The 13,636-nt window shown below is 44.1% G+C and overlaps 1 protein-coding gene across 9 annotated transcripts in view; it reads left to right on the top strand.

The window, feature by feature from the left end:
• DECR2 (2,4-dienoyl-CoA reductase 2) overlaps nucleotides 1-13,636 on the top strand; it is a 98,823-nt gene that overhangs the window by 66,547 nt on the left and 18,640 nt on the right. For 5 of the 9 annotated variants that reach the window (XM_086941178.1, XM_086941180.1, XM_086941186.1 and 2 more), the window contains exon 9: nucleotides 12,951-13,139. In XM_086941178.1, the coding sequence (XP_086797304.1) occupies nucleotides 12,951-13,139 (189 nt within the window). Of the gene's footprint in view, nucleotides 1-12,950; nucleotides 13,166-13,636 lie in introns of all 9 variants that reach the window. The other 4 variants (XM_086941179.1, XM_086941181.1, XM_086941184.1 and 1 more) reach the window with 1 other exon arrangement.

Here is a 13,636-nt window from a genome sequence, read left to right as displayed (position 1 = left end):
TGGGTGCAACATAAAGAAATGTTATGCACAGGGGATTTGGGGGCAATGTATGGCCTACACTCTGTTTCAATTTCATGGAAGCAAGCAGCTTTCAGGTCTATTCAGACATACAGTGCGAGGGACATTTCTAGGACCCTCTTCTCATCTTTTGGAATATGAAACGGATGATCTCCTCAGCCCTTCAGTCTCTCTTGATATTGGAAGACCATGCAACTGGCGTGTGTGTTCAAGGTTCACTTTCTATGCCATCACACAGTGGCAGCCTAATGATTTTTGAGACGTGATAGAAAAATCTAAGTACTTATCACTTCACCTTACTGGAGGTGAGGGCAATCCACCTATCCCTTCAGTCTTTTCTTCTTTCAATAACTTCAGCTTCTGGACTGGGGAGGACACTCAGGGAACAAGAAGCCATGAGATATAGGGCCTGTGGATGGGCGCTCAAATGACCAGGCACTGTCTTCTCTTCTGAATATTCGAGAAGTCCATCTCCTTATTATAAAACCGCTATAAGCATCATGAACGTGTCTTCAAAAAGAAAGGACTAGAAGAAGTTTTCAGTCTGGGGTTTACACACAAATTGCCAAAACTGTGTTCCATGTATCTGGAAGCAAAATCCAAAGGGAAAGCATTTTTGATGAGCTGGTTTTCCACATCTCTTTTCCACTCCTCTCCGCTCCCATTCCTCTTCTGCTGAAAATCGTTCTCATAATGATAGCGTCAAGGAGGATGAATTGCTTAGCCAAGCCAGGCTTTGTTTCCAGACCTCCATCTGTCAGTTGAGCCACAGACTGGATCTCCGGTTCTAAACAACCTTCCAACACTGAATTTGATAGCCTTTCTCTTGAATACCATGGTAGGATATTTAAATCTTACTCCAGAATGTTCTCAATGAGCCTAGGAAATGATGATCTTATCGTCCTTTGCATTCAAATGGAAGATATTCAGGTTCTGCTGCCTTGTCATGACGTTTCAACCAAAAAGATACCAAGAAGCAATAGTGTAATGGCTTATCCTCTTTACTTAGCCAAATTTGGGGCTATGTTTTCTTCATTAGGGTTCTTTTAAACACCATTAGGGCTTGCTGAAAAAAACCTACTCTGGAATATTACTGTCGTTCCTAAATTAATATGCCCTATATTTGAACGTTTACACGTATCTGAGCTTCAGCACCGATCTTGGAAGTAGCATTTTTGGTGGTGATTGCATAAACCAGTGAAATCAGGGGCCTGCCTGTCCACATACCTTATGCAATGTTACTTTTTTCTTTTTTTCTTAATAAAGTTTTATAAAGCGCGAACATGACCAACATTTTGGTATCAGAGCACTGTGCAACCTAATAAATTGCATTAATTACAAGGAGCAACATCTTGAATATAGAGCTTAAAAATATATTACAAAGAGACATAGTGAAAACACCAGCAAAGAAATCAAATTGGCATGGATAGTCTCCTCCGATAGGAAGGAGATTATTCAGTAGTCTCATTTTTACTTCGTTTTTGAAAAGAAGAATGAAGGGATGGTCCTGATCTCTGGGGGTAGAGAGTTCCAAATTCTTGGGGAAATTCCAGAGAAAGATCTCTTATAGGTTTTCTTTTGGTGACATTTTTGGAGTTTCAGCAGTAGGGAGCACGTACTACGAGAAGCTCTACTCCTTCCGGATAGAACCTTTTTCTCAGCCAGGTAGCGAGGACTGTTGTGGTGAATGGCTTTGTATGTCATGCATGCTATTTTTAGGTGGATCCTAGATTCATAAGGTAGCCAGTTCAGAGAGTGGAGGGCAGGGGTGATGTGATCATTTTTCTTTACACCTGTGATGAGCCGTGCAGCCGCATGGAGGGTAGCCCTCAGTGGTGCTAGTTTTATTTTCAATAGGCCAACAAAGGTAGCAAGCCCATAGTCAAGTTTGGAGATCATGAGAGCCTGAACCACCATCTTGAGATCTTCATTGGGCAGGAAAAGCTTTAGTTTTCTTAAGACGTGGAAATGGAAATTGGCCCCTCTGGTTGTGTAGCTGATGTGATTCATCATGGAGAGGTTGTTGTCTAGTGTTATTCCTAGGGATTTTGCTGAATCAACGATATTTGGAGTACAGTTCAAGGCAACGAGTAGTGGGAGCCAGTCTTTGATGTTAGAGGTGGGTTTGGGAGGCGGGATTGATTGGAATTCGGTTTTGAGGGCGTTCAGTTTGAGGTGGCTAAGTGTTAACCAGTGTTGATTTTTCTTCAAGATGTTGTTGAGAGTGCTGATGTCGTAGGGGAGGTAATCTTCAAGTAAAATTGCGTATCATCTGCGTACATATGGTAGGAGATGTTGGAGTGTTTGAGGATTTCAGTCAAGGTCTGTAAAGATTAAACAGGGTGGGCGAAAGTGAAGAACCTTGGGGAATGCCGATAGTGACTGGTGTCTGATCGGATAAGTCACGATTGATTAGGACTCGTTGAGATCTGTTATGTAAGATAAGCAGAACCATTTTAAGAGAGACCCATCCTAAGTTCTAAAAGGTTCAGGAGGGTTTCATGTTTGTGTCAAATGCTGCTAAAAGGTCAATAAGGATTAAAAGACAGGATTCATTATGATTAGGGCTCCCGGTTTTCCGTTTTTACGGATTTATACACATAAATACAGACGGAAAACTATTTTCCCATTGTCTGTATTTATATGGAAAAATGGAAAAATACTAGTAAAACGGTATATGGATGAGGTCACCTTTTGGCATGTTCCAAGAAGCAGTGAGGAAGCACACCTCAGGCGCACGTTAAACTCCTGCTGCAATCTTCTGGCGCCAAGCGAGTCACTCGCCTCAAAGACACTTGCAGTGCACATTCTAAAGGCAGGCAGCGGCCCATTGTCATTCTAAATGTGGTAATCATCTGCAGTCAGAATGACAATGGGCTGTCCACAGCCTGTGCAAAGGTGGGGAGGGGCGTTTGAATCCCGTGGAGTTCCAAAGAAGTGCGAAGTGCAATTCTAGCTCCAAAAAGCCAGCATGATGGTTTCTGTTTCAGATGCTCACTTCTATGAAATGCAGTCATTTGAAGGTCAGGAGTTCGAATCCCGGCGCTGCTGACTCGACCTTCCTTTATTCTGAGGCTGGTGAATGGCGAACGTTTATATTGAGCACGAATACCATCTTTTATTTTTGGCCCTTGGTTATGGTAGAAGCACTATACATAAAAAAATGTTATTGTTATTAAATTCCTGTAAGGTAAGGTTACTGCTAATAAATGTGGGTACTTAAATTCTGCATTGCACAGACCCGGCCATACGAGTTTTACTGAACTGAACAAAAGAAAGTAATATATGTGAGAGAGTGAGGCGTTCTCCTTTCCACCCCTTGCAATGCTTCAAAGACACGGCAAACACAAGGTACAGAGATGCGTTTTCCAGCACAGAGTGTAATGTGACAATGTATTCATTTATATAGCGCTTGCGTTTCAGGTTTGCAGCTTCGCAGAGCTACAAATAACTACTGTCACTAACGCCCAACTATATCTTACTCATTTTATTGCACTCAGAAGGATGAAAGCCTGAGTCTGCTGAGCCGGGATTCAAACAGAGCTCTGTAGATTTTAGCACTTACTCGGTGTGCTTCGGGCTGTTTGATTTTATTTTCAATCCAATGACAAGCAGATTAAAGGGAACAGGCGCCCTGAATGAACTATGGCTACAAAAGCACCGGTAAGGACAAAAACAAATACAGCTAATGTATGTAGAATGGCAATCGAAATTTGGATCAATTAATACTGCGATGCAATGCATTTCTTGCATATTAAAGAAGTAGTGCAGCACTAAGTTTACTCAATGCCTTCAACTTCAAGTGTAGAAAGGAATTTTATTTTCGCTGTGTTTTCAATTTAAATAAATGTGGAAAAATACTAGCTGTAGCGCCGTCTTTTGCTTGTGGCAAAAATAAATGTGGATAAATACAGAAAAAATGCCCGAAAAATAAATACAGATAAATACAGACGGAAATGGCAAAAAAATAAATACCATAAAACCGGGAGCCCTAATTATGATTGAGAAAGCGTAAAGCATAGTCGACAATGTGGACCATGGTTGTTTCAGTACTGTGACTAGGTCTGAAACCAGATTGGCAGTGGTCGAGGAGTTGGTGCTGGTCAATGTAATTGCAGAGTTGTTGATGAACACATTTTTCCAGGAGTTTGGCTATGGTTGGGATGCTCGAAATGGGAAAATTGTTGGGATCATAGAGGTTTGCGTCTGGCTTTTTTAGGATAAGTGTGACTTGTCCACTTTTTAGACAGTCCGGCATGGTGCCTTGCATAAGAGAGGCGTTGATAATTCTGGTCCATAGGGGTATCAGGAGGTGGGAAGTTTCCTTGAGAAATTTGGAGAGGAGAGGGTCATTGAAGTGGTTGGAAAGTTTAGCGGAAGACAGTAGTTTTGAGATGTTAGCGTCCTCAAATGTCTGGAAGATGGACCACGAAGCATTGTTTTTAGTTTTAAAGAGAAGGTTACCAGGAAAAACTTCCAGCGAGGTGGAGGTGCATTGTGACTGGGTTTCAGGCGCTAAACAATTCGCAGCAATGCGGAGCTCATTGTCAATTGACTTAGTTTTCTCAGAAAAAAAGGAGAAAATGTTTGACAATTAAGTAGGGCTGTAGTGTCAAATGTGGAGGATTTACGTTTCCCACTAGTTTGTTGTTTCACCAGTTTAAAGAATTTTTGGGGACGGTTGAAGGCTGTGTCCAGTTGCTGACGGAAAACTTACTTAACTAAAAAAATTCACTATACTCCGCTTGCATTCTTTCTAAAACTCTGTTTACGTTCTCAAATGAATCATATGATTTCTCTTCAGTCTATTTACCATAATCCTCCTTCTGCAGCAGACATATCCTCACAAAAAGAGACATGTGTACAACAGGGAGGCACAATTTAATGAAGATACCTTGGATTAGAAGGTAGTGTTATTCGTTGTGGTTGGCTATACAAGCAGCTATTTTATGGGCCTGCTTTCATCATTTCACCACCTGGCTTTCGTCCAGGAGTCTTTCCTCTCAGCTTTCTACTACAGAACAGAGTGTATACAGATGAACACAAATTTCTATTCTTGTGGCCAAAGAATCCAGTGTTTTAAGGTATACTGTGGAGTAACTGTTTGGTAGCAGTCTGTAAGTGGTGCAAGAGTCTTCAGACTGATTTATCTGAATTTGAAAGTGATTTCATTTGAGGCACTTGTTTAGGCAATACATGCTTAATTGAAAGAGGCAAATGACCACACCGTGTACAGAGATAGATTTTTCTGCCCATGATTACATCAATAATATGGCTCTGACATAGGTGGATTGATTGATTTATTGGCACACATTTAAATTTGGTGGCCGATGACGTCTCCATTAGTTAATATTTGTCATCAGAAATCTGTAGTGACTAAAATTTCACAAGTTCAAGTGAAATTTCTGCAAGGTTGTTTCAGACTGCCATCCACCTGAGGTTAGTTAATTAATTACTAATAAATCAAATAATATAAGACTCTGTTATTTACAGCATTTGAGAATACTGGAATGTATAAGGCACTGTATACAAAACTAGTAACTATTTTATATGATCGCCATTTTTAGCCACAGATTCCTTACCCTTGAATTTCCCAAGGCATCAGACTGAATCCGGAACATTTTTTGTGAGCAGTACCACTGCACGCCAGTAGGTTGTGTCGATTGGCACCACGTGGCATCGTCGGTGCCAGAATGACGTCTGTGCACCTGTATAGGTACCACCAAGCCGATCTCAGGCTGTTCTGTCTTTCCACGCCAGCCAGGGCTGTTCCGAAGAAGAGCTGCCCCTCTGTCATTTTGTTACTGATTTTTTTCGACCTTTTCTCATCTTTTTGAGGTATTACCTCCTAGTGTGCCGAGATTTCATCTTGTAAGACAGGTTTTAAGACTTGCGGTGCCTGTCATTCGTTCATTCATAATCTCTTTTTAATGAACAGTAAATGTCACACATAAACATGAAAATGCGAAATAATTAAAAAAGCGTGAAAGACATGAAACCAACCATGAGCAGCTAACCCAGGTACAGCACATAAAAAGAGCATTATCAAGTTTCAGCAGCATCATGACAATTTTCCTTTTTATTATTTTTTTTTCTCCATTTTATAAAAATGCAACACCGGACTTCAGAAATAAAACAATTGTTTTTCAAAGTGCATAGTGCCATTTTTGTAGTGCAACCTTACTTGGCTAAACAACAGTATGTAAACTAGGGCATGTAAACATTAGATAAAGTGCATAATAGCTTTCCACTGAAACTGACCGGTTTCAATCGAGTGTCACTCATTTTCTTATTGTCAGTGACTTTCAGGATTTTTTTTAATTCTGCCAATGAATAAATACTGACTTAATGTTAGTCATTCTTGAAGTGCAATGATGCTTAATTAACAGTACCAGAAACATTGATATATACAATATAGAATCCTCCACTAGATGCAGATGATCAATTTAAAAATAGTCTGAGAGTAACAGATAAAACGAAATCTCAAATAAAAAAGACCTAATATTTTCCAATTAACCTCCTTAAGCGAATAGTAGCAGAAATAAATGTATATATCATTTTGCAGATGTATTCTGATTGGAGTTGTCGGAGGTAAAACAGCGCTAGCCTACATTTTTTAATATTCAGGACCTTCAAAAGTGGAAAAATGTGTTCTCTGCATGGTTTGTTATATAACTCGCAGAAGAAAAGAAAATGTAGCATGTTCTTGTTTGATTTGCAGTCACAGGGGCATGGATCCAGAAGGGCCTTGTGATATGTTTGGCTCGGATACAAGACCACGAGCAATAGATGACCGGGCCAAATCTGAATCTGGTTAGATAAAAACATTTTAAATTGCTAAAAGGTTACAAAAGATATGGCTCAATTCCTTCGGTCGTGATCAGGGGCAAATACTCAGCGACCTGCTTTTTGCTGTGCTCCTTGTATTCTTTAATTATAATCTTTTAAGATATTCAAAAAAATCTCTTTTTAGTTGGGATTTTGTAACAGAGGTAATAAGCTGGCAGTCAAGACCAACATCTTGACAGAAATGCTGCAACCAGGTGTCTCCTCATTGGTACCCCCACTCCTGTTCAATGATGCCCTCACTTATGTCCTGTTGGGGACCTGGTCAACACCAACAAAGGGGCTCCGTGGAGTAATTATGTTCACCTTCTGGGTTTCCCTGAGCATGCCGAGGGGGGTGAGGTGGAGAGGTTTGTGTATACATAGATACGAGATGCATTGAAACCAGTTGGTCTTTCCCAATATTTTGCTATTGAGCGGGCTCTTCACGTCCTGGTGGCCCCCAGGAGACCGCCCCCGCCCCCCACTATTATAGCACAAATCCTAAACTACTGGGACTATCTCCTCCAGATGGCCCAATTCGAGAATTACAACATCTCTCTATTCCCAGACTGTACATGAAAAACCGCAATCTCAACGCAGATCCTGCCTGGAGGCCAAGAGGCAGCTGTGGGTCTCCGTTATATGCTCCTGTATCCAGCCAGGCTGCGTGTAATTTCTAATGGCAAGTCAGTTTTTTTGATACAGCTGAGGACATCTGGAGATGGATAGAGATGTGGAGCAAGGTACCAAGAGAGAGTGAAGGTTTCTGGAGATCTGGGTCACAAGGTAAGTCGGCCCGTGCCGCTCGGACTGGAGTGCCTGGTTTGACCCTGTGATAGACACTGTCCGCGAGGGCTGGGACTTTGCCAGAGTCATCGTTCAGCAGGATGGCACCATGGCATTGGCAGCTCCTGAGGCGCAGTTGAACTCCCAGGGTGCTGTGTCTGCTGTGGCGATGGACGCCACAGCTGAACGCGATGATTCTTGAAGGGCTTGTGGTGAGGGGTGGTTTGTAAAAAGTGAGGTCAATGACCATATGGCACTGTATTCAACAAGGTAGGGCGTTATATCTGCAATACACAAAGCAGGGCTGGAGAGCTCTTCCCACGTATTAGTGGTAGGACTTTCTAGGGAAGGGGGGTTTAGGCTGTAGGTCCTTATAGCAAGATGTAGATCTTGCTAACACAGGTTTGTTATAGTGTGATTTGTCCAGGTGAGATGGGATTTCGACAGTTGTTTTTATTTTATGACAATTCTTTAGACCGGCTAGCTCCTCTGAGGAAAGCCAAAAGTTGTAAAAAGCCATCCGCCCCTTGCTACAATGAAGAGCTAAGGTTGATGAAGACTAGCTGTAAACAAGCAGAAAGGAAATGGAGGAGGAATTATTTAGAGGCAGATAAAGCAGCCTCAAAAAATCTGATAAATATATAAAAAGTCGATTGGCAAAGCCAAGGCTAAATTTCTTGAGGAGACCATTTTACATTCAGCTAATAAATCTCAAACTTTATTTAGCCTAGTAAGAGGTCTGTCCTACCCAGACTGCGCAAAATCAAAAATTCCGGCATCACAAGAACTGTGTGATGACCTAGCAGTCTTTTTTGAAGAAAAAATTAATAAACTCTTAACTGGGCTAAAATCCTCTACGGGTGATGATGCGCACCAGCACATTGGTACTGCCACTCCGATAAACGGCGGTATAATTGATAGGGAACATATGACACTTTTGGATCAATTCCAGGTTCCCTCACAAGAAGAATTTAATGATTTTGCAGCTGGCATCTCCTCCGGTTCCCCTACGGACCCACTGCCACACAAGTTCTTGGTTGTGAACTCTTTCCGCATCTGTATCAAATCTGCTGTCAATCCCTAACTAATGGTGTAGTACTAGACTGCTGGAAACTTGGGAAAGGCCCCTGGGGGCGATGGCTTCCCTGCTGAGTTCCTGCAGGCGTACTCTATGGCATTGGCAGAAAGACTCCTAGGGGTGTTTTGGGAGGTGTGGGGGTTTGGGGCCTTGACCCCTTCCATGCGCAATGGTATTATTTTTCTCATGCTGACCCCTCGCACCGCTAATGTACTATGATCATTTCTGATGTCAAGGTCCTCTGCAAACTGCTGGTGAGTCACTAGCAGGGGGTAGTGCATGGGATGGTCCACGAGGACCAATGCAGGTTTCTGCCGGCTCGCAACACGGCCCACAATCTCTGGTGCCTAAAGCATATACTACATGAGACCACTGATATTGATCAACACATGGCGCTTGGATCGATAGATCTAGAGAAGGCTTTTGATACTGTCAATTGGCCCTATCTCATATCAGTACTGCTGGTGATTGGCTTTGGCCCAGTGTTTCTGGGATTGGTACAGTTGCTCTACACAAATCCCACAGCTTAGATCCATGTGGGGGAGAAGGGCACAGTCTTGGAGGCCTGGGCTGTCGCGAGGGCACTCAACAGAGCTGCCCCCTCTTGCCTCTTATTTTTGCCTTGTCTGTGGAGCCGATGTCAATCTTGCTGCAGAGGGAGCTGGAGCCATTAGATATACAAGTGGGTGAGCGGAACCACATTGTTTCCTTATATGCAGACAATGCCCTTATTTACCGCCACACGCAAATTTGTGCCAACCCTGCTACGGCACGTGGTGGCTTTCGTCAAGTCTCAGGCCTATGGAACAACATTGGTAAGACCTTACTGTTCCCGCTCTGGAGGCTGTCCTCAATGCCATCAGAGCAACTGCCTTAGCTTGGGATCCGCTGGGAGGAAGGGAGTTTCCGTTACCTAGGACTCATAGTAACTCGTACAAAGGACCCACATAGGCACCTGCTTGTAGAAAGTGTGCTGAAGGGTTGAATGGGTCAATAGAGTATTGGAAGGCACTGCCCCTGTCAGTGGTTGGAAAGGCGGCCATTGCTAAGATGGTCTTCCTTCCTTGTTGTCTTTATTTTGTCCAGAACTCCCTGTTCCCACTGGGAGCACCTATTTTCTGTCACCTTGACAGTCTGTTAATTTCCCTGGTGTGGGCAGGGAAACGTAGTCGGGTTGCCCTTTCGGTTCTCAAGGGAGATGTGGAGGAGGGGGGATAGGCGCTTTTTTGAAGCGCACCTACAACATGTTACTCAATGGTTAAGGGACACAGATAATTGAGAGATGCTGTTGCTACAGGCCATGACCAGGTAGGATACCCTGGCACGCCTACTGATGAGGAGTGGCCGCTCTGATGGGCTGACCCACTACCTGGTACTGCTCACAGCCCAGGTGTGGGCGATGACCGTGAAGAAGGTACAATGTTGTGCCCCCTTTGATAGGGAATTTCAGATCTTGGACCTTGAGCTCTTTTCTCCATGAACAGATTGGGGAGGAGGGTGATTGGTAGCAGTGGACCTTTACTTGGGGGAAGTATTTCTCATTTTTTAGAACAGACAAAACACTTTCAACGTAGGACGTGGACACTTACTTCACTATGTCAAGCGGAAGAGGTCTGATGCACGGATGTGTTTTGAGGTCGGATTTCACCTTACCAGGCCACCTTCGGTTGGAGGTGTCTGTGTGTTGAGGCTGCAGGCAACATCAGGGAGTCCTGGAGGGGTCAACCCACAGTGGAGTCTGCCTCTGGAGCACTGGGGGACCTCGCTGGGACCGATGGGCCACCCGGATTCGGGCCGTAGGTGTTGGGTCCATCGGGTTACTTTGTCCTCAGCAGGCTCAGAGTCTGTTTTGGGAGTTTATTTTGAGCAGAGCTACTGTTCACAGGAGATCCGGTCTTTGTTGAGAGCAATCAGTCCTCCCAGTCTTCTGGAGGTCGCTGGCTGCGGGAAAAGGTGAATTTTGACGCAGGATCTCTGGAAACTGCAGACGGGCCAGGAGGGTTGGGGCCAAGTCAGTTCTTCTCTGCAGACCCCTCTGCTGGGCATCTTCTTTCCTCCTCCTTCTTTTTCGTTGGTTGAGGAATCTCTCTTCTTGGTTCAGAGCTGCCACAAAATACTGTATTTAAGGGCTGTTTTAGGGGTCTCGAGTTCAGTAGTCAATGGGCTACTGACCTTAGGGTGACTACACCCTTGGTGTGCTCACCCCACGTGGGGGAGTGGGCACAATCCCTAATCCTGATTAGAGAGGGCCTGCCGTCTGCAAGATGGCAGGCACTGAAGAGTGGGCTTCTCCTTCTGGGCTCTGCTAATTGTTCCCGCCTGTCTTCCTGACGAAAAGGAAGGGGGTCTGCTCCTGATAGCAGGAGAGGCTGGGGGTTGTGTTACAAAGAGGCCTTTAAAGCTCTCCTGGCACAGAGGGCTCTTCCTGGCCTGTAGGAGGTGTTGACCACATCCGCCCAAGAAAGGGCTAGACACTGAAGGGGTACATGGCTTATGCACCTGTACCCTCACCACTGATATAGTGCACCCAGCTAGAGGAGTGACTGACCTATGCGAGGACAGTGGGTTGTAGGCATTTTTTATTTTTTATTTTTTGCGTTTTTATATAGCTCGGTCTTTACCCGAAGGTGTCAGAGCGCTTCACAATAGGAACAGAAATTATACATAAGGAGAAAATTACAAGTGAGCATGTTACAAAAGCAAACGCTACATTACATGAGGCAATAGTGACAATTGTGCATGTATCAGAGGCAAACAAAATACAAGAGGTAGCAAACGATACATTGCACGAGGAAAAGTGACGTGTGCATGTTACAAAAAAGTACACAATACAAGTAGAAGTATAATACTGCAATAAATGGCAGGCACTCAGACTACAAGAACACACTTGCGGTGGGGATGTGTGCCAAGTCGACTCTTCACTTTGTTCTGCACCAAAACATGCAGCCTGCAAGGGCAGTATATGTGTGTGTAAAGGTACAGGGCCTCTAAGGGTGGTACAATACGTGATGCAGACCTTGGAGGCCTTCCCTGGCCATAGTGCCCTTTGGTACCCATGGTACCTTTTACAAAGGACTGACTTGTGCCTAGAGAGGTGCCAATTGGGGGTACAAGGTTCAGTTGGGGAAAGAACACAGTCCTTGGGAACCTGATTGGCACGGACTCAGGACACATCAAGTTAAAGTGCATCAGTAATCTGGCAAAAAGTGGGCATTACTGCAACAGACACCCAGCTTCCTACAAGGACGGCTTGGGAAACGGAATTGGGTGTCCCCATTCAAGGACTCTGATTGGGATCTTGTATGTGGCTTGGTGAAGGGAGTCTCCTGCAATAATAGGTTTAAATTGCTAAACTTTGTTTTTTGCATTGCACATAAACGACTCCCTCTCAGATCCATAGAATAGACCCCACTGGAGTAGTGAAATGTGCATGTTGCTGGGGTGTAAATGCCTCCTTTCTGCGCCTGGCATGGCAGAGTGTTCAGGTACTTTGATTTTGGAGGGGGATGGTCCCAAGGGTGGGACGTGCTGCAGGGTTGGTTGTCTCTTGCACTCTCCAGAGGCCTGTCTACTAGGGATGGTGAAAATGCCCAGGAGACACAAGACATCCTACAAATTTCTGCTATTAGCATTACTCCCGGCCAGACGCTGAGTGGCTGTAAGTTGGATGGAGTCCCGGGTGCTGAGTGTGGACCTGTGGGTCCATGATGTGTTGAAATGGGGGACTTCAGAGGAGCATCACATACTTCTTCCCTTACTGAAGAGAGGGCAGCTGAGGCAGTGGCAGCATGGAGGCAGCTGTTAGATGAGTTTAATACATATGGGGGTCCGGACTCTGACACTTACCAAAGTGAACGGGGTGCATGAAGGGGTACACTGGGTTTAGTTAAAGGGGTCTCCTAGCACAGATTACACTAATTCATACTTGGAGTCGGCTTGTAGCCTTGGTGTATATACTATTGCTTTGTCTGTACAGATTACTGGTTTCAGGGAGGATGGGGTGAGGCATGCTGATTGCACGTGATGATATGCATGGACTGTTATGTTCACTGTTTTTTTAAACTGAAAAAATAAAGGTGTTAATCTTTTATCTGTTCCACTGTTAACTTTAGTCGTCAGAACAAGATGTTGAGTCTCTTATATTTTATTGTGCTGCTGGTTTGAGCTTTCCCTATGTTTACTCCTGTTTAACTCGCTCTACAAGAGCTCATAGTAATTCCTCCATACTTTTTCATTACAGGGGGCCGATGGGCTGAGGCAGGCAGCCTGTTCGACAGCATCCCTTTGCAACGGGCTGGAAACAAGACAGAAATTGCTCACAGTGCGCTGTACTTAGCCAGCCCCCTAGCCTCCTATGTGACTGGCACAACTCTTGTGGCGGACGGAGGAAGCTGGCTGACTTCTGCCAACAACTTCTCTGCAATGTTGGGTAGTGCATTTCAGTCTAAACTATAGGTGATGTGAACTTTTAACCTTTCTTTTTCTCCCCTTCCCGGGGTCTGCTAACCTTCTTGTTTGTGGATCTCTTAGGTGTGTGGATTTGTGTGTGGGGGTGTATATCAGTCTGCAAACCTTTCCAAAGACATCCTTCATCCATCAAATCGTATGACACATATATACAATCGTTCCATATCACACACCTTCCCATGCCTCTCTCTTAAAATAGAAGCTCACATGTTTTCCTCAGGATGGTCTACTTAGATCATCTGTATAAAACCTGTATTTTAATGAAAAAATATTTGTTTTCTCCTTTAACCCAAAAAGGTAGCAATCCTATGAGATTGGTTCATTTAAGTGTTCACAATTCAGAATTTCGCGGTGGCACAAGATAAGATTGGAACATTTAGCATACAAGTAAAGATACAAAGTTAGACTTCAGAAGACACAACATGGGCCACTGGAATTAATCCATTCTGTGGCTCTGGC

Source organism: Lissotriton vulgaris, chromosome 10 (assembly GCF_964263255.1).
Source record: "Lissotriton vulgaris chromosome 10, aLisVul1.2, whole genome shotgun sequence".
Classification (NCBI taxonomy): domain Eukaryota; kingdom Metazoa; phylum Chordata; class Amphibia; order Caudata; family Salamandridae; genus Lissotriton; species Lissotriton vulgaris.
This window is presented reverse-complemented; position numbering and strand designations above follow the sequence as displayed.